Source organism: Xiphophorus couchianus, chromosome 20 (genome assembly GCF_001444195.1).
Source record: "Xiphophorus couchianus chromosome 20, X_couchianus-1.0, whole genome shotgun sequence".
Taxonomy (NCBI): Eukaryota; Metazoa; Chordata; class Actinopteri; order Cyprinodontiformes; family Poeciliidae; genus Xiphophorus; species Xiphophorus couchianus.
This window is the reverse complement of record NC_040247.1, coordinates 22,857,009-22,878,321: the sequence shown is the minus strand read 5'-3', so window position 1 is coordinate 22,878,321 and position 21,313 is coordinate 22,857,009. Positions and strand designations below refer to the sequence as shown.

At 41.7% G+C, this 21,313-nt stretch overlaps 1 protein-coding gene across 3 annotated transcripts in view; it reads left to right on the top strand.

Annotated features, from left to right (window-relative positions):
• Window positions 1–2,906: 2,906 nt before the first annotated feature.
• The window catches only part of LOC114135230 (paxillin-like), a 37,093-nt gene continuing 18,686 nt past the window's right edge, over window positions 2,907–21,313 (top strand). For 2 of the 3 annotated variants that reach the window (XM_028002328.1, XM_028002327.1), the window contains exon 1: window positions 2,907–3,153. In XM_028002328.1, the coding sequence (XP_027858129.1) occupies window positions 3,141–3,153 (13 nt within the window). In that variant the 5' untranslated portion in view covers window positions 2,907–3,140. The remainder of the gene's footprint in view (window positions 3,154–21,313) is intronic. The other variant, XM_028002330.1, reaches the window with a different exon arrangement.

The following is a 21,313-nucleotide window of genomic DNA, read 5'->3' as shown; positions in this document are numbered from 1 at the left end:
TGGAAGAAAAAGACTCTAAAGAAACCTTTTACCAAAGTAAGTAAATGTTACTTATACCTTTCTCAGATAAGTCACAAAATGTTTCACAAATAGAGTCTGCTCATTATTTCACAGGCAAGTAGCAAAATACATGATGCAGAAGACTTTGACAAAGGTTCCTGCAGAACAACACTAGTAAACAAACAACCAGCGCTGTGATGGACGCTTGGATCAAAGCACACAATGTGTGTTAAACTGGCCAAGTTAGGTATAACTCCGACATCCAGTTACAAGCACATGCTTCTGTGGGAGAAAACCAAAGTACTGAGGTAAAAAATTAGCAAACCCACACAGAAAGGCTGCGACTGATCAGTGGTAAACCTCTCACCACGGCGCGGTGGTGGACAGATATAGAAGCAGTAAAAGTGAGGTTAGAACTGAACACATAACATTAAAATTTGTTGTCATCTGTATATTTATAATAATGTGGTCAAAAATCCCCTCATGCCTTAGGAGAATATCAATAAACAAACCACATTTACAGGTGGTTGAAATGATATGACACAAACAAGTGGGAACATAAAACGGAGAACATCAAAATACTTCAATATCTAATTAAATGTATCAAATAACTTGTAGCCATATTAAACCTGTGAACGTAACTGTCTACATTAATTAAATATACAATACTACAACAACCGCTTCTCAGAATAACCATTATTTACTGTGCTGATGGTGCAACTAGAGGTTCGTATTGACTTCTAATGCAGTCCCTAAGTGGATTTAGAGTTCATCCGTGAGAGATAATGGATGGGTTTGTTGTTAGAAGCTTCTCTTTGTGCAGAGCGAGTCTATTTAATGGCAGCTTGTTGGAGTTAGCCAGAAAACATTTTTACCACATTCCAACTGCTGTGAACGAGGAACCTTTGCTTGTGGTGGTTTTGGTTGAGACTCTAGTTAGTAATTAGTTCAAATAAATGATTCAGTGAGGCTGAATTTGAAAGTACGTCCAGCATTGCTTTGCTCCTTCTTGCAAAGAAGGTTGTTTCCATTCTTTCTTATTTTAATCAGATATATGTTTCCAAGCATAAAGCACCCGGTAAATCACGGCGTGATTATTTTACAACTACTGCACTGCCATCTTGTGGCTACATGCAGTAGTGCATTACTCCTGTGGAAGAGCAAAAGTCCTGCTGTTCTCTCTTCTCTTGGATTGCTTCTAGCTTAATGATTCTGATGGAGACTTTTATGAGTTCTGTTACAATAAATGCTGTGTACACAGTATTAAACAGGACACTCATGCACATGACCACTTTCGGGTTGTGGTTTCAATCTATGTCTAAATTTAGAGATGTGATCTTTTCAAAAATCTAAATATAACTTGTTGACTTCACAACCATTCATTCAACTGGTGTTTTGTTCGATGTACAGGCCTTTACCAGCACAGAAGAAACTGTCAAAACAGAAACAGTATTTATTTACTTACACATTTGAATGTGCAAAAAAGAAAAAACACACATTTCTACTTTTTGCCTAGAATTATGTCAGAAAGCTACACTGCACAGAGTATTCTCTGTAACCTTTAGCTGCCGCCTCTACATCCCCTTGAGCATAGGCTGGGGGAAGACCCGGATTCATTGCTTTAAGAAGAAGTAATTGAAGGTTATGCTGAGTTTCCTTCCTTAAGCACATCTTCTCATTAGAAGAAATAGATCATGAATTATTGGGTTTCACCAACTATTTAAAAAGTTGGGTGGGGGTTTTCAGCTTACTTCGAGAAGCACACGTTCAAAATCTAGGTTACCTTTTATGCAGGAGTAGCTTATGGAGTTTGTTCTCTCAGAACATCATTAATAGTTGACTCTCTGAATCTGTTCTGCACCTCCAAGCCTCTCATATTCCCCGCACATACCTTATTTCAAATAGTCGTAATTTCTTTCTCATTTTAGTTGAAAATGCATTAAATTATACCTGCACAAGTTATATATTTGCTCATTTAGAAACTTCTCAAAAGGAAAGTGCAGAAAAGGAAGATTACGGTTGGAGATTGAACCTCTTGCTCTCCCACAATAAAAAACCTCAAGGGACATTTCTGTTCATATCTCTAACTCAACGACTTAGAAATGTCAACTTTTGATTAAAGATGCAGCAAATGTGTAAAAGTAAATGTGCTCTGATCAGGTGAGATAAAAATGTAACTTTATGGACCACATGGAAAATACTATGTGGGCAAAACTAGCACTACATGAATCACCTTGCCGTGAAACAAACAAGGAAATGATTTTCTTCTGTGAGGAAAGAAAAACTGGGAAAATGTTCATGGGAAGATGCTTAGCTAGCTACCAATGTCAGTACAGCAATAGTAGGGTGTTGAAATGGTCCAGTCAAAGTCCAGACCAAATTCAAACAGAGAGTGTGTTGCAAAATTTAACAGCTGATGTTTTACATAATGCTCTTCAACCAGCCTGACTGAGCCTGAATTATTCTGTGGAGGATCTTGAGGAAAAATAGTGTGTTTGAAAAACTCAAATGACTTTCAGCTATATTTGCACCAAAAGGTGGCTTTACAAACTTCTGATTATAAAGTATTTCATTACACTAGAATAAAAGGGGGTTAATACAGCTAAACCCAGTATCCGCTGCCTTTCACCTCATAATTAGGCGCTATGGTGAGTTTATCACATAAAATATCGTTAAAATATACCGACGTTTGTGATTAAAACGTGATAAGATGTGAAACCCCCATGAATGATGAATGACAAGCACCGCATACCTCACTCTTGAGCCGAGTACCTCTCTGCGCCCCTAGATGCCGCTGTCCCCTCTGCGTGGTGTCTGCGGGAGCAGCAGGGGGGCTGGATGTGGACTGTAGAGGACTCCTGCGGTGTGTGTGGAGGGGGGTGCAGCCGGTTGTGTGTGTGTGTGCGGGTGTGTGTGTGTGTTTTTGAGTCTGTTGGAGGCTCGTCGAGCAGCAGCAGCAGAAGGAGGAGGAGGAGCAAGAGGACTTGAAAACTTCACTGCGTCTAGCTGGAGAAATTTTCATCCGGGGGAGATTTCTGCGTCCTGTCGGAGCCGAGTCGGCACCTTTGTAGTCCAGCTGTGTCCGTCAGAGAGAGGGACCGGTCCGGTACTCATCGCTGGAACCATTTCCGGCGTCCAACATGGATGATTTAGGTAAGTTCTTTCGGCGAGAAGGCAACATTAACGCGGCGCGTGCGCCTACGTGGGCAAACGGGCACAATGCTGAGAATATTGGGGCTTTTTTTTTTTTTTTTTAACCCTCAGGAAGTCTGCTAATGAGGTTGTTGTCGCATTCACTGGTCCTGCTGGGTTAAATTAAAGCAGCGCAGGCAGCCAGGAGAAAGCAGAACGCGTGGATGGATACCATGTTTCTGATAATTAACTATACCGTGTTAATAAGCTGAGAGGTTTGTGGGGGATACTAGTGACCGTGCTGCGTCGGTGGTGGTGCTGTGGAAAGTTAATATGTTAGTCTGGTGTTGGGTTTCCTCAACTTATTTATCCTCAGACCAGCATGTGATATAATCATTCTAATAGGAGAGTAACCCGATGAGTCCTGGTGGTTGTCGTGATAGAAATCCGTGCTGCTGGTTGGATAACGTTGATTTCTGCTGAAAATGTTGTCGTGGGCAGACAGATGAACCCAGGCGAGCTCAGTAAGTCGTACACTTTGTTGCAGCTTTAAACGCAAACCCTGAGGGGACAGCTTGCGGTGACGGGGAGGCTCAGCGGAATTCTCCGTCATCCATCTCTCTTCCCCTTTTTGCTGTCACTTATCTTCGACAAAAACATATTTCTCAAATAAGACTCACTGTTTCCTTTTCATTTACATTCCTACCACGTATGCAATACCTTGTGAAAGTTCAAACCATTTAAACTTATTTTCACATTTTGTCTGGTTACAAAGACACACTTCCATGTATTTTGGGGGCAGGAGACAGGAGAGAGGTTACATCTAAAAGTGTGAGGAGGGTTTTAATTTAGTCCCTCTGAATCAATTTGTGCATGTTTCGTTTTGCACTTGACCTTTTTTTTAGCCCCAGCCATCTTCCCATCAACGCTGAACTGCTTCCCTGTCCAAACTGAAGAAAATGATCCCCCAGTCATGATGCCACCATAAGGGGAAGGCGTTTTTGTGTGTGTGTGTGTGTATATATATATATATATATATAATTTTTTGATTAGGCCACATGTAGGATTTTGCATGTAGGCCAGAAAGTTCTGTTAAATTTTTTATATAGTAACTCAGGCCGACAACATTTGCAGCCCACACTCCCACCTACTATCACTTTGTCATTTTACAACCAGCTGTGAAGTAGGTGGTTATAAAGTGACACAATGGCAATTTTTTCCGAATACCTTTGCAAAGCAGGCCTACTGTATTAATGTAAATTGAAAACCTGAACCGTCCTACACACAGTTCGCTCGGCACTGGAACAGTTTTTGCCCCCTGGTGACTGGTAGGATAAGTTTAGCAGGACATCCGTGAAATGCATTTCAGGACTCGAGTTCATGTGCTAAAAAAACACCCGAATGCGTTTGTGAAGTCAAAATGATGGATGGTGTCGCAAAAGCTGTCCAAGAAATGCTCTGGTCCCCCCACAACCACTGTGAGCTGAAGGTGGAGTTTCTATTAAACAACAGATAGTTGTGTTAAAGAGAGTTCAGGAGTTTTAAAATGAGGCTCTGTTGAAAGATTGACATTAAATGTCTTACCTGGAGTCAATAACTCCAATGGCTTTGGCATAAAAACAAATTAGTTGAAGCTAATAGCTAGTCTGAGAGAAGCTGAAGTGGTCTTCTACCATTTTAAAATGACTCTGATCTAAAAGAAAATCAATAGCTTTTACTTTTTATATATAAATATGAACTTATGAACCATTAAATCATTGTCACTTGCTTGGACAGCAACTTACAGAGAAGCTGATGATCTGAACAGGAAATGGAGGTAGAATATTGGGTTTTACCAACGATTTTTTTCTTTGTGAAACACATTTGTGGTCTGAGTAACCATCTGATAAAAATAAGTTGGGCTGTGGAAAAAAATCAGAAAGGTTCTATTAGATTTTTTTTTTTTTTTTCTTTTTACACCAGTTTACTTTTTCATCTGACAGTTAGTCTGATCGCACGTTTCAGGGAGTTTGTATAAAGGGGGAATAAATTCTGACTAACAGCTTGCCCAACGGTGACCCACATGAGCTTATTTTAACAATTTAAAACAACTCAAATCAAAATATATCACATCTGTCTGGTTCAAAGCTGTATTGGTGGACAATAATCATCAACGCTTTCACAAAAGACGTTGTGAAAGCGATAGTTTTGTTTTTTTCTGTTTTTTCAGTCCTCACTACGTTGGTTAAAGAGGAGTGGGCAGACTTTAGCAGTCAACTGGGATCTTTTCCAGACAATTGCAAGATCTGATAAAACCCCAAAATGGCCCATCACTAAATTAAAAAACATCTAAATTAAGAAAAATAAAGACTCTCGTGAAAGTGTATAAGATTAATATCCGATAATATAGTATAATATTACATAAATATAATTTCCATTTGTGTGGTGGATGATTTTTTAAAAATTAAAATAAAAAGACTAAAAATATCTTCACTGTCTTTATTAGTCTGGTTTTGGTCAAGCTGCCCATTAGCCTTAGCCTCCACCTTATCGAGCTAGCTGTTAGCCTTAGCCTCCACCTTATCGAGCTAGCTGTTAGCCTTAGCCTCCACCTTATTGAGCTAGCTGTTAGCCTTAGCCTCCACCTTATCGAGCTAGCTGTTAGCCTTAGCCTCCACCTTATCGAGCTAGCTGTTAGCCTTAGCCTCCACCTTATTGAGCTAGCTGTTAGCCTTAGCCTCCACCTTATCGAGCTAGCTGTTAGCCTTAGCCTCCACCTTATCAAGCTAGATGTTAGTCTTAGCCTCCACTTTATCAAGCTAGATGCTAGTCTTAGCCTCCACTTTATCGAGCTAGATTTAGCCTTAGCCTCCACCTTATCGAGCTAGATTTAGCCTTAGTCTCCACCTTATCGAGCTAGCTGTTAGTCTTAGCCTCCACCTTATTGAGCTAGCTGTTAGCCTTAGCCTCCACCTTATCGAGCTAGCTGTTAGCCTTAGCCTCCACCTTATCAAGCTAGATGTTAGTCTTAGCCTCCACTTTATCAAGCTAGATGCTAGTCTTAGCCTCCACCTTATCGAGCTAGATTTAGCCTTAGCCTCCACATTATCAAGCTAGATGTTAGTCTTAGCCTCCACCTTATCAAGCTAGATGTTAGCATTAGCCTCCACCTTATCGAGCTAGCTGTTAGCCTTAGCCTCCACCTTATCGAGCTAGATTTAGCCTTAGCCTCCACCTTATCAAGCTAGATGCTAGTCTTAGCCACCACCTTATCAAGCTAGATGTTAGTCTTAGCCTCCACTTTATCAAGCTAGATGCTAGTCTTAGCCACCACCTTATCGAGCTAGATTTAGCCTTAGCCTCCACCTTATCGAGCTAGATGTTAGCCTTAGCCTCCACCTTATCGAGCTAGATGTTAGCCTTAGCCTACACCTTATCGAGCTAGATGTTAGTCTTAGCCTCCACCTTATCGAGCTAGATGTTAGCCTTAGCCTCCACCTTATCGAGCTAGCTGTTAGTCTTAGCCTCCACCTTATTGAGCTAGCTGTTAGCTATAGCCTCCACCTTATCGAGCTAGCTGTTAGCCTTAGCCTCCACCTTATCAAGCTAGATGTTAGTCTTAGCCTCCACTTTATCAAGCTAGATGCTAGTCTTAGCCTCCACCTTATCGAGCTAGATTTAGCCTTAGCCTCCACATTATCAAGCTAGGTGTTAGCCTTAGCCTCCACCTTATCAAGCTAGATGTTAGTCTTAGCCTCCACCTTATTGAGCTAGCTGTTAGCCTTAGCCTCCACCTTATCGAGCTAGCTGTTAGCCTTAGTCTCCACCTTATCGAGCTAGCTGTTAGCCTTAGCCTCCACCTTATCGAGCTAGATTTAGCCTTAGCCTCCACCTTATCAAGCTAGATGCTAGTCTTAGCCACCACCTTATCAAGCTAGATGTTAGTCTTAGCCTCCACTTTATCAAGCTAGATGCTAGTCTTAGCCACCACCTTATCGAGCTAGATTTAGCCTTAGCCTCCACCTTATCGAGCTAGATGTTAGCCTTAGCCTCCACCTTATCGAGCTAGATGTTAGCCTTAGCCTACACCTTATCGAGCTAGATGTTAGTCTTAGCCTCCACCTTATCGAGCTAGATGTTAGCCTTAGCCTCCACCTTATCGAGCTAGATGTTAGCCTTAGCTAACACCTTTTCTAGCATCAAGTAAAGATGCTTGAACACTTGAACCTTCTAACAGAACCTCACTTTAGAAACATGACATTCTCCTTCAAGCCAGAGGAAGTGTTTTGGTTTAGAAATTGTAAAGAAAAGCTCAGGTTTTTAGTGAGCTAAAACTTATTCCCCTGGTGGATATCTTGTCAATGGTGGGAGTGACAGTGAAGCAGGATTGTTGGCTAGTCTATATCCAGTCAGTATTTATGGGCATCTTCTCGGTTTACAGCTGGTATGGGGCTCTCCTTAAAGTAGCTGCTTCAAAAATATGTGTTACACAACCCAGTGTAATTATCATGTCACAGGGCTGTAAATTCTGTCATCGGTTTAGGAGCTAGGCAGAAATGTGGCACACAAACACAGAAGCGTACTCAAGTTGTCTATCATTGCGGATAATATCAAAGCCGTAGTGGGGTCTGTTGGGGTATTTTTGTTTAGTTTTGTGTTTTTTATCTGGTTTGGAGAGTTTGATGAAAGCACATCCACCGTGGAGTGATTTCATCCACGGTGATGAGGCACCATGGAGATCCATCAGCACAACCTGCTCCTATTTTTAAACCTGTATCCCTGCGTCTTAAGAGCTGAGCCAGCACCACCTAGAAACCTGCCACCAGGTCTGCCCAAAGCCTGTTCCCCCACTTTCCATCACTTTGTCTTCCGACTTCCCATATCCTCCCAGCAGCTCTCTAATGGAAGTTGAGATTCTAACCCTGAAAGCTCTTTTCCCAGCCTCAGTTTTTTTACTCTTTATTTTTTATTTTCTGCAGAGCAGAGCAGATCCTACAGGCAGGGTTTCGGGAGAGAATGGATCTCAGCCAAAATGTATCCGCCTTTAACGCTATAATGCCCCACCCTCTCTTTTCCCACTCCCCACCATTCCTGTGGTTATGCCGCGCAGAAAACCGAAGCCCTGCGATCTATCGACAGTCCAAAGGAGAGATAAGCCTTTATTGTGAGAATCGGATGCAGGCGGATTGAAAAGGGTGCAAGAAAAGCTTTGTTTTAGTACGCCAGGTGTGCGTTTATCTGCATTTCGTATCGTCCTTGCCGGTTTTTGCTTCTCAGAATCCGAGGCTCGCTCTCAGGCAAACTTTCATTGACCCCCCCTCCTCCGCCCTCTTCTTCTCCTCAGTTATCAGCACCGCCAAGCGCTGCTTCTTGCTTCACCGCTCCGGGCCTGCACCGACAAGACATGAATGTCAACGAGCCCCCCTGAAGTTAACTTTATTTTATTGACTTTGATGATCTGCTCCTTTTTATTGCTTGCATTTTATATGCGCCTGCGAATACAGTAGCCTCGTATCGCTCTCTTTCTCTCTCTGATGCCACTTTAGTGACATTGTGAGCTAAGAGGCTTGTCAGCACAGCAGCTTCAGCTTTAGAAATGTTACTCAAGTTGCGGGAGTGAGGAGGGGAGTTCTTTACCAGAGGAGATCTGGAGTAACCCAGATACTCGGATGGGTCTAAATTTAGTTTGTATTGTTGTTTGCAGACCGACGGAAACATCAAAAGCTTTTCTTCTTTTGTGTTACACTCGGCATCAAACTGGAAGTCGCATCTAATTTCTGCATCAAGGCATTTTCTTGTTTTTAAGTTTATTCCTATGATACAGATTTGCTTGCATTTTGGGTTTTATAGTATCCTGAGTTATCACTGTAGTATTTAGCATTGTTTTATGAATGGTGTGAACTCATGTCTGTCACTGAGGCCGAGCTTATATGAAGCAATCTGATGCCAGAGTGCTACCATCACCCATCCGATACTGCAGCATGAACATGATGCTATGCAATACACCGAGGTACAAGAGAGGTTGTTTTTTTTTTTTTTAGCTTTGGTTCCTCTTTTGCAGCTAAATAAGCAAGAAATTCTTTTCTTTCCTTTTTTTTTCTCCGAAGAGTTTTTGCGGCGCTAGTGGCTCGTATTTTTTGTACAGTAGGCAGACAGGAAGGAGGGTGAGGAGAGGGGGGAAGACATGCGGCAAAGGTCGTCGGGACCGGGAGTCGAACCCACGACGTCCGCGTCGAGGACTAAGGCCTCCAAACGTGGGGCGTGCTAACACCCTGCGCCACCACAGCACGCCTTGTTGTGAAGAAATTCTTACAAACGTTTTAACATTCAGCTTATGGCCAAATAAGATGACAACCTATCTTCTAGATTAGTGGTTTCTAAACCTTCCAGCTTCTGATCCACAAAATAAAAATCAAAGGTCATGACTCCAACTCTTGCTTAAGCACACACACTTTTTTTACAACTGGATATAAACTGGTGCTAAGACAATACAAGCAGCATCAACAGCCAATTTATTGATCGTTTTATTTATTTTAATGTACTCTTCTTTAAAAAGATCTTGTACAACATTTCTAAAATGCATATGCTTTCTCATTGTCATTTTTTGCATGTGGGTTCATTTCCGAAAAGGGACTTCTAGTTTTTCTCCAATAAACTTTTAATTTTCCTGTGCAACACATGTTGCTCGTACTTAAATGTGATGTAACTGGTCAGCAGGCAGATGCATTTTACCCCGGGTTTTTATCTCAGGTGTGAAAACATCCTTTAGCAGATCACTGTAGGATGTTGTATTCCTTCAGTAACAACATTCACATTAAAGAGTGTTGTTTTGGCAAAGGAGCATTCACTGATTGGAGAAAAGTTTCCCATTTCTTTTGTCTCTACATGTCAAATTATTGTCATAAATTAGACTGAAGCTTGTCACATTTTTCTTATTTCTTTCCAATAAAATTGTAAATTAAGTCTTAAAAGTCGGTTTAGCAAAGCACATGTAAATCGGTGAAACTGTAAGAAAATGGACGTCGTGCAGCCATTATAACAGAAACCATAAAATGAGGATTCTTGTATCTTGAAATACTTGATCTCAAAAAAGAAACCTTGAACTTTGTCACACATTTTTTGGCTCTTTTCGTAGCAAAAGCTGAGGTTCCTTTTTATTATATAAAAAAAACTGCGCTTCTTCTTTGAAGCTAACAGAAACCCGTGAGTCTGCAGTGACTAAGGCCGACGCTGCTGCACACCAGCCTGCACTGTGTGATAATTTCTCTGGGCTTAAGACGCATCGAACACACACCGCCAGAGCAGGAGCCAAAGGCCCCAACACAGTATCTCCGTTTGGGTTTGTCCATCTGCTTGACTTGAAAATCAAAATGCTACAGGGCTTTGAAGCATATGGTGTACAGTACACACACACACACATGGTCAGACACACACGAGCCCAAACTTAAGCACGCTCATGATCACAGACTGCTGGTGTGGACAGACAGCTCCGTTAGGGCAGCTGACTAAGCAGCAGCTTGACGCTCAGCCGACCGTCATGTCATCTCTCATGGGTTCAGTGCTCTGTAAGAGCAGCCAGGGTCGATATTCATGCTGCTTCTTAACTTTTTTAAAAAAGGAGGGCAGTGTGTGGGAGGTAAAAAATGTAGAAAAAATCATATATAAAAAAAAAACATCTAGGTATGAAGGATATTCATTCCATCCTGAAGGTCTGATTAGGAATAGATATTCATTGATGTGCAAACATTATTTATACCTCTTCTAACTTTTTGAACCATTAGCCATACAGTCCACAAATGTGGTCAAGAAGAAAACCATTGTTGAGAGGAAAAAAAGCCAAAAAAAAGTAAAGGTTGCTATTTGTAACCAGCCAATTAGGGAACATAGCAAACATTGGAATAGAGTGCACTGGTCTCACAAAATTTAACTTTTTGGTCTGGATTTAAAACTTTGGTGAAAAACTACATGTGATATGGTGATATGGCTTAAAAATAAAATCTCTGCTTGCATCATAGCAAATACGATTTCCGATTTTTATTTATATTCCGTTCTTCTTAAAAAGAAATGACAAAAGACAGGAGATTTTTTTAAAAAAAAGTATTTTATTTCAAACTCATCCCTTGTGTGACTTGACCTGAATTCAAAGTCCAAATAAATAGTCAAATACAAATACATGATGCACTTTTCAGATTTGTCGTTGCAAAGTTTGAGAATCAAGAATCCTACTTCACGATTATGCGCTGCTTTGTGTCGGCCTTTTCCAGAAACTTTCCAGAAAAGTTCACGTTTGTAATGTGGCAAAATGCATAAGGACTCAGTGGCGCTGTACAACAGGGGGTCATGTCCCACTTTTTGTGCTTGTGCCAGCTGAGCCCGGTCACCCCTTTCCTTTGGCTGCTTCCCGTCCAGCTAGAAACACGCTTCATGACAGGAGGCGCCCTCAGTAATGTAATGATGTGCTGCAGTGGCAGCCACTGTTCGTTATTGCAAAAGCAACCGCCGTGTAGACCAGACATGATGTGAGTCACACCAACTTGTGAGTACGCATCACCCAACCCTGACTCCCTAGTGGAAATCCATCCATCTCTGTTGTTGCTCCCTCCAGGCAACCAGAACGTCTCTGTGCAGCTTGTTACCCACGACAAGACGAAGCAAAAACGAGGACACATTTTGCATTGTGCATCTTTGTATGCACTCCGCTGCGTGCCTGAAGCTATTATCGACCGCCCTCTACCCCACTGAGCTCTGACGAGCGCCGCTCCCTCCTTGCTTTGTTGTTGGGTTCTCATCTCTTCCAGTCCTGCAGCTGACTGACGGCTCACTTGATTCGTCGCCGCTGGTCCTCTGGTGCAAGCTGTGGAACGGCCTGGAGACGGTTCTCACAAAGAGCGCCGCCACCGCCACAGTGTTTACAACATTTGATCGGGCTGTGAGGAAACAACGCTGTGTTCTAACCACTGCTTTTCTGCTTAACTACGATGTATCACAATTACAGCTGCCACACTGTCAGATGGCCTTTTAGATGCACCTGCAGGATTCTTTTTTTTTCTCGATCAGACTTTCCTCTAATTGGTGCGTAAATGTCATTTTTCTCAGAGCTTTCATGGTTGCTGTGGCTGCAGGCCAAGATAACCCATCCCTGCTTTATTTGGAAATGAGCTGCAGCCCAGCAGGTTTCCTCTGGGCTCGTGGCAGGTTTAAACAATCGCTAACACACTGCTCCCGCAGCCCTATTTGGGATATAAAGCTGTCACAAAGCGAGCCTTTGATGGACTGCGAAGCGGAGCGGGTGGAGGCGGAGGGGGCGAGACTGAAAGTGAGCGTGCGTTTGCCATTACAGCTGGATCTGCGATCAGATTCTGACTTGCTCAAAGAGGCGCATTACAGAAGCGACGCGCTAGAGGCCCGGTGGAGTTTATGGCAGCGTCGATGATGCTTCACAGGTTTATATCCTTGGAGAATTGGGAGCTCAAACACACTCACGGGCTGTGGCTGAATGTTTTTCCAGGGATACAATTTGGCTTTGCAGAGTTTTCAAACCCTTCTTTTCCACCTTCTTCACTCTGTCGGTGCTGCTGGTGGGGAGACGAAGAGTTGCTTGTATTTTGGTGCTGTGACCTATTTCAGGCAGGCCAGAACTGATTAGAAGAACTGCAAATCAATCTGTTCATTCAGCCAAGCATCTGCATTTTGACTGTAGCGCCCTCACCCCATCCTAAAGAACTAACTCCCACACTGTAGATCAGGGGTGGGCAACTCCAGGCCGCGAGGGCCGGTCTCCTGCAACTTTTAGATGTATCTCTACTTCAACACACTTGAGTCAAATAATGAGGAGAACCTTACTGCACTTAGGAGGTGATTCAGCTGTTGGATTACCTGGCCCTTGTGTTGGACCAGGGAGACGACTAAGAGACACCGGCCCTCAAGGACCAGAATTGCCCACTTCTGCTCTCGATGGTAATTTTTCCAAAAGAAAATTCTTAACAAGATAACGATTCACTTCAGTCATTTTCTAGAGCGCTCTGCTCCTCTCAATCTCTCTCAGTAGATTTGGTTTAAAATCTCCACTTAAATAAATACTCTTTGACTTAATGTAGTACAGAGGAGCTGTTTCTAAGCAAAGCTTGGAGAACCGGACTAAGAGGAACTCTTTATACAATGACAAGTGTTATTCATAAAACTATTTTCACCCTTTGAAGATGTTTTTTTTTTTTTTTTTTTACAATTTTCCCAGAAACCTCAAGGTAGTTTTTAGGTGACAGACCAAGAGATCCTAGTGGATAAGTGAAGTGGAAGGAAAATGACTGATGGTTGATTTTAGTTTTGTTTTTAATTGAATTGAACTAACTTAAATGGGATGGTGCATATTCATGAATGATTTATTTTAAGGCCTTTAACTTGCACTTCCGCCTATAGATGAGCTGATGTCGCTGCTTCCATCCTGCTGCTAGTAGCAGCTGCACCTCGAGTCAAATTTACTGTACTTCCTCAGGTCTGATAACAATTTGTTCAGTTTCATTTTACTGCAGAGATTGATAATAATGGAGGGTAGGAAAGAAGCAGAAAAATTAGCAGATTTTACCCTTAAACGTCCTCTTCTGCCAAATATTGGTAAACCGTGGTTTTCTCTCATGCATGATGAAACCCAGAAACGGCACACACAAACAGCTCTGTTAGATTATGCTAGATTAAGAGTTTGATCTACCGAACTAGTGGAAAAGAATAACCATTTTCCTTGGCTCAATATAGCTACTCAGGTAACCTGTATACCACACAAAAACTTCTGCACCCACAAGCTGTGCATATAGGCCTGTATAAGCGTCTGATTGTGTGGAAGGGGAGATGTGTTGGAAAGCTAAACCTTTTCCTGTTTTCTTGACGTGTTACCTGTCGAAAATGGCAGTTGAAGGGTATCATGTGTAAAAGTACACATTTTCTAATATAAAAAAGTGTAAAAACCACCATAAATGCATATCGAAACAGCTAAATTCAATGCATTTCAGTGTGAAATTTAACAACTCATAGTATTCATGTCAGGTTAAAAGTCTTGCAATCAGACATTAAAAAGGGTTAAAAAGACACTGAAATAAGGAAGGAAATAAAACATGTGGTCCAAGAAACCTTTGGAAAAGAACAAAAGCAGATCACTAATTAACAGGCTGCTCTTTTCAAAGCTCCCCTGGTTTCCTGTGCTACGTTAGATCAATTTCAAACCCCCTCTGTTCATGCAACAAAGACCTCTGTGAGCAGATATGCCTCCCCACCTCACCAACCTGCGGCAGCAGCTCAGTTCTTCCTGCTGCCTCTGATCCTGTCTTCACGTGTCAGGAGAAAATATACAGCCACGGCTGTGCTGTCCGTCACACGCCCTCTCCATTTGTCCGTTTTCATTAAAATTGTACTATGGAAATCATAATATGACTAAAATGCTTCATTATTTCCGAATCTAAACCTGTAAGGCTCCCACGGGACACTGGAGTGGAAAGAATAAGTTATGCTTATGACAACATGACCGAGGTCAAAAATGAATTTGCATTTGCGAAAGCACACTCCTTACCGAGCTAGAGGTGGTGAAGAAACAAGCAGACACCTACGTGTTTTTTTTGGTTGTTTTTTTTTGGTTTAACTGAATGAATAATCTCCTTGCAGTATGAGTTGGTAAATATCACTGAGAGAGAAGATGGTTGTATTAGACTTTGTTGTGGTTGGCGTAACATCCACGGGTGCAGAAGGCTTGTATTTTTTTCCTTCCACTCAATTTTCCAATAATACGCGCGGATATAGCACTCCGTGAGGAGCCAGGAAATATTAGCCTGTCTGACAACTGTAAAGTCAGTAGTTCCCCCGTGATTGTGTATTTCCGTATTAAAAGATAATTTTTCAGCAGGCTTAAGCAATGCTTCTATTTTCTATTAAGGTCGCCGTCATTAGCTTCACTCCATATTCAGGAAGTGCGACGCATTCGCTCTCTGGTTGCTAATCACACATTGTCCCAGTTGTACAGACATTGACTTTGGGAGATACTCACACCTGATAGCGACCAAGTAAAGTTAAGAGAGTGAGGAATAAGGGGTTTTATCATGCAATGTAATAGTTGGAAAATGTAACAATTTTAGAGCAATCATATGCTACCCTAATATATTTCCAGCCTTTGTGCACATCTTCCCTCAAACTTACAAAACCACCTAAAATAATTACTCTGTTTCTGTGAAGGTGAAACATTTAAACTCTTCATTTGATCTTCAGATTCTTCTGTTTTTTTAATTGTTTCTTTTTTTTTTTTTTTACAGTAGAACTTGAGTGACAGCTGTTTAGAGCTCTTCAGGAATCTGGATGCTGCAGTGTTTGCGATGTGTGTTGCATTATGCCTCAGAAGTAACATTTGTGCAAAAGGCCCTGGAGGGGCTGCTGATCAATACGCTAAAAGCTGCTGCAAAGCTTCATGGAGCTGAAACACTGCTGAGTGATACTCATCCAGGCCAGTTCAGCTCATCTATAAACAGCTAAGTCACTATAAAACTGATCTGACTGTATTACATATATAGCTGCACTATTTTAATGTTTGTCTAAAAAATGCAAATGTTGAAAAGTTCCACACCCGATTTTGAAAATGATGTATCCATCTCTGCCCACTCCTCTTTCCATAATACCTCAAACTCTGTCATGTTGGATGTAGAGCATCTGTGAACATTTTTGCAGATTCTTGGTTGGCTGTAGGTCTGGACTTTGACTAGGCCATCCTAACACCTAAACCTTAATTGATCGAAACCATTCTGTCGTTGCTTGTCCTGCATGTTTACGTTTTGACGAACCTCAGCCACAATTGCGCCGTCCACCTTCTCACCAACTCTGACTAGCTCCCCTGTCCCTGCTGTGGAAAAGAATCTCTTTTGCATGATGCTGCCACCACCATGCTTCACATGACAGCGGTGTGTTCAGGGCAATGTGTGGTGTTAGTTCTATGTTCCTCATAGTCTTGTTCTTGCAGGTTAGAAAGTTGCTCTTTGTCCAATGCTACCACAGAAACAATAATCTCATTACTTCTCAAACTAATAAAACACTTCCCATTTCTGAATGATTTATTAAGCGCTGCTCCATGAGATGTTGTCTTGTGTTCAAACTCTGCTTTAAACGTCTCCACAGCTTTCTCCCTGACCTGTCTGCTGTGCTCCTTGCTCCTCATGATGCTTCACAGAACAGCTGGATTTATACTGAGATTAAATTACAGCCAGATGTACTGTTTGCACATGTATAGACTGTTGGGTAACAGGACAAAGGAGATAAATTGTTGACACAAAAATTGGGAAACCATCCCTCATTTCCTATACACCTCACAATTATGTCCTTAAATAAAATCCAAGCAAAAGCACACAGAAATTTGTGGTAGTTATGTTACAAAGCGTGAGGACGTTTTAAGGCATCTGAAAAGCATGACGAGTTGCGAAACTTTCACATTTCACTTCAGAATATGGACACGCAGACTCACAGAGGAAGTGCATGGTCTGAGAGTGCTAATTCACCAGCTGTGAGCGAGAGCAGCAGTCGCTCTCAGACCCAACCTAAGGGTGCAGAGGGGTGTAAAACGGTGCAGTAGTGATATGTGGCACAAGCCGGTTGGGTGGTCTGCGAGGGCCCACTGCTGCTTTTGATGTTCATAAATCATCTACGGTAGGTTTGTTGTCCCTGCAGTCAGGGTCAGGTGGGGAAGTATTTATAGTCGGTCCAGATGCTGCAGTCCGTCTCTGATGTGTGTCGGAAGCCGTGCTGAGAGCCACCTGTGCATGTTGTCCCTGCTTTCTGTTGCACCTAGCTGTGCATCTTGTTAAATTAGGTGCCAGTTGGATTGTTTTAGATAAATGCAGGGTTTCATTTGGGCAATGTTAAAGTACACCCATCATTAACGGTCCTGATGGGTTCCCCCCCCGCCCCTTGACACAGTAATGTCTAGAATTCACACTTTCCAATTCTCTGTCGGCTCATGTAGCATCGAAAGGCCAATCCCTTCACAGCAGAACCCAGAAGGCTGTCGCATTAAATTTCAGAGCTGCAAACAAACCCAAGTTGCAGTTTTGACAATTTTAAAATTTGACATTCTGAAAACTCGCTCCTTACGGACGTCTTTATTTCTTTTAAGCTATTGCCTCTCCTTTCCTGCCTTCTTATGACAGAATCTTGCAAGGCTGATGTGCACATTTTTCACTCTTTCCCTGCTCTGTGGAAGGCGAGCTGCGGCACGTTAGGAATTCATATCAGCCGGAGCGCACCTTGCAAAACATCAAACACATCACAGGGAAGCAATGAGGGAAATGGGAGCAGGCTGACGTAGAGTAAAAGGTCAAAAAACACGGGTAAATGTGTTGTTCAGACAGCATCTCCCAGCTAATATGCATTCTCACAGTTTCCCTGCGGACTTGAGGGGAAATGCTATCAGAGAAAGCGTTTCAATCCTCCGAGATAAAGGCTTTTATTTTCTCTACACCAGCCCCAAAAGGGAGAACAAGAAGTGGCGAGTTTTGTGTCTGTTGTTGACATGACTCAACAGCACCCCCTGCAGGCTGTGAAGTCCCATGTTCGGTTACAGTACATGCTTCCTGAAATGAATCACTTCCAGTAGAGCTGAATGAACAGGACTGGACGCACTGAGTGGCAGGCTGCATTGATTTACTCCATGCAGTGGTCAGCAGTGATAATGGATTGGGCAGTGAGAGCAGTGTTCAGCTCAGGCAGAACTTACTGTTCTTGTTGACTTCCAGACCAAAACAAAACTCTCAAAAGCGGAATTCATGTCGTTTGGTTTACACGGTGTCCATACTAAAATTAATGTATCTTAAAGTAAGTCCTTAAAATGTCTTAAATTCATTTTAAAAAGTAAGTTAGCCTTAAATAAGTTAATCACCGGTGATGGCATAGTGACTTTGAAAAAGTATCTTTAATCGGATTACTGATTACTCCCTGTAGTTAAAAGTAACTTAGTTAGATTACTGATGACTTGATTTGGAAAGTAACTAAGTTACATTAAAAGTAACTTTTTTAGTTACGTTCAGCAGCTGCTAACAACAACGCTGTGAAAATTACATCGATCTTTGTCAACACTTAATTGTAAGTTATTTTATAATGGTAACGTCAACAATGTGTCTCCACTTATAAGGTTGAACTGAAGGAGAGATTGTTTAATGGTTACAACAGAACAAACAATACTTTAGTAATTTTTGCTTGTTTTTGTTGTTCCACTATTGTCTGGAAAATGATTTTAGACCTCCCCTCCTCCCTGCCCCAGCCTCCAGGTTCTGCGTTACGGCCCTGCGTTTGCTGTCACTGCTGCTCCACAACTCAGATGGGTGCACAGATTTGTGACACTTCTCTTAATATTAATGATTATAATGGCGTTTAGTTGCACAATTTTACGGACGTTCATTGGTGGCTGTTTTCACGTTTATTGCGCTGTTCATACTCTCGATGTTTACAGTTTTCTGGAGCGCAACGCGAAGCTCAACGTCATTCACAGGTAATATATTAAATTGATATTAACAAAGACACAGCACGTCGGATCATCAGGGAAACGATGGACCTGGAAGGCCTGACTAAAATGAGCTGTATGTCAGACACATTCTGTGACTTATGTCTGCTTATTTCCAAGCCCAAATAAGCAACTTCACAAAGTGGTATCGATAAGTAACTGTTGTCTGACTACTGGATTTGAAATAGCAACTTAGATTGTTACTGAAAAAAGTGGTCCAACGTCAGTAACGTGTTTCTGTTGATAACAGGTCTTAAATCTTGTCATGGCAGGACTATTTAATCTTACATATATAGGGTCCTATATATAGAATATATGTAAGCAAACATTTGAGTCATGCACAAATATCTTCATTCCATTCTGTGACTTGAGGTGGTTGAAGCTACCGCTAACTACCTGCTAATATATTCTTGCTAGCTAGCTTTTCTGCGTCTGTCATGGGAAAGTGTAAATTTATCGCCAGCTGGCTGGACCACATTTGTTTTTACCACTGACTCACTTCTGTTGTCGACCCATAAAAAGCCTGGCACTACTGCAATGTAAAATATGCGTGATACAGATCTTAAATTTAATTCATAGTGGCCTTAAAAAGTCTGAATCTTTAGTTGTTGAAACCTGCAGAAACCCTGGTTTAGGTTTTGTCTGAAGTTTGAGTTGTTTGACCATGAACAGCAGTGATCCAGGTGCTGCTGATCTAATATCAGCCTTCACTTTTAACATGTCTCAAATTCTTCAAATGACTTCCTTTGCCTCCTGTCCTGGACCCCCAACCTCCTCCTATTGCTAGGCCTTTCCTGTCATTTTAAGCCCTTCTTCTGCTGCGGCTCTCTTCCCTCTCCTCTTTTCATCTTATCATTTTTCTCTCTCTCTCTCCTATAATAAGCCCCATGTGAAGCAGTTTTCATGTAATTAAAATGCATATCATTCATCTGGGAGGAAGGGAGTCTCCTTAATCTGTGTCAACCCACATTTTGGCCTTTGAGGATTTGGCTGGTGAGCGCCATGCACACACATAACCTTTCTTGGTATAGTTATCTTTTCTCCTATTTTTTGTCTGTTTACTCCCACATCTGCTCCTCACTGTTGGAAATCAGATGGGCGTTAGAATGTCGTGACTTGGGTTGCAGAGATAAAAGCGTGCTGAACACGTGTACGATTCTGTGCTCATTAGCTCTAAATTAGGATGGATGATAGAAGTAAAAAGTATAGAAACCTTGGAATAAATTAATCTTCAATTGCAGAAAATGTTTTTAAAAAAATGTAAAAAAGAAAAAAAAATCCTGTTCCTAGATAGGAACTCTGAATCACTAATCTGTAAGTTCCTGTTTCTGAGGCCCATCTTTCTTAGCTACTCTTCAGAATCAGAAAAGCAGGAGAACATGTGATTTAAGTCAGAGGAATGGGTTTTAATCTTGGAAAAGAAGCAGAAAAATGCTTTTTCTCATGAGGTTCTATATTTATAATTGAACAAAAACAGCAGGATAAAAAATATGATCGTGCACAGGCCAGGAGTTTTGCAACCTGCAGCTCTACTTTTGGCTTTTTTTCTCAAAGCTTGAAAAACGATTTCCATAATGATTGTATTTAAATCTCAATAGGACAGAGGACTTTCAAAGTTTGTAAAAATAAATACTTTAATAATACAAAACGAGGAGTACGTGTTAATACATAAATACGTGATATAATCCTAATTGAGTCTTTACTAGAACATGTAAAGATCATCAGCTTGACTACTAAATTAATAATTTATTCATCTGGTTTTTTCTTTGCTTGCCCAACACTCAGGCAGTTTAAAGCATGTTTTTATTGCCACCACTCAAGTCAGCAAGGCTGGAGGAAAGGAAAAACATGCCTGAATTTCACTGAAACAGAGCAAAGATGTTTTGATGCTATCTACAAACCAATCGGTTGTTTGGGAGGAATGCCAGAAAAACATTTTCTGCCCAAACATCACAAGTGTAAACACGTAAAGCTTGCTGAGAATTTACCTGAAACCTTGTGAGTTAATGCCGTTTGTCAACAAACAGTCTACCTGGCTCTGGCCTGAAACAAAGGATTCTTTTTTTTTTCTTCTTACCCCTCCAGGGGCTCTTTTGTGGGCTCTAGTGTCCCTTTTATGACAGTAGGCTGACAGGAGAGGGGGAAGGCATGCGGCAAATATCGTCGGGTCCGGGAGTCGAACCGGACCGGCCTTGAGTCGAGGACTGGGTCGCGCTATCCCCAGGGCCTCCGCCATCATGGCACGCCCCAAGGATTCATATTTTAAAGTGGCTTTCATGCTCAATGTGAGGTATTGCGTTGTTCATATTACTCTCGATGTTTACAGTTTTCTGGAGCACAAACAGATGCTGTGGATCTGTTTCTATTAAAAAGACCTTTGGAGCCTTCATATGTCAACATTAAGCACTGAAATATGAAGAAGTTTTAAGGGTAAAAGTCAGGGGAACTCCACCCAGAAAGCTGAAAATTGGTTCTCATCGGGTCAATCAGCAGGATATTAATCCAAACCATATGAACTACTCAACAAAGGGATTCTTCTCTAGGCATAAAACCAACCTTGAAAGATGAAGAGAACAAAGGACGCAGGAATGATCAAAGGTCAGTCTTTCTACACGTTCAAACATGTAAAACATTACAGAGAAATAAGTGCAGTCCAACTGGTGATTGCAGTGGAGGCTGCTGTAT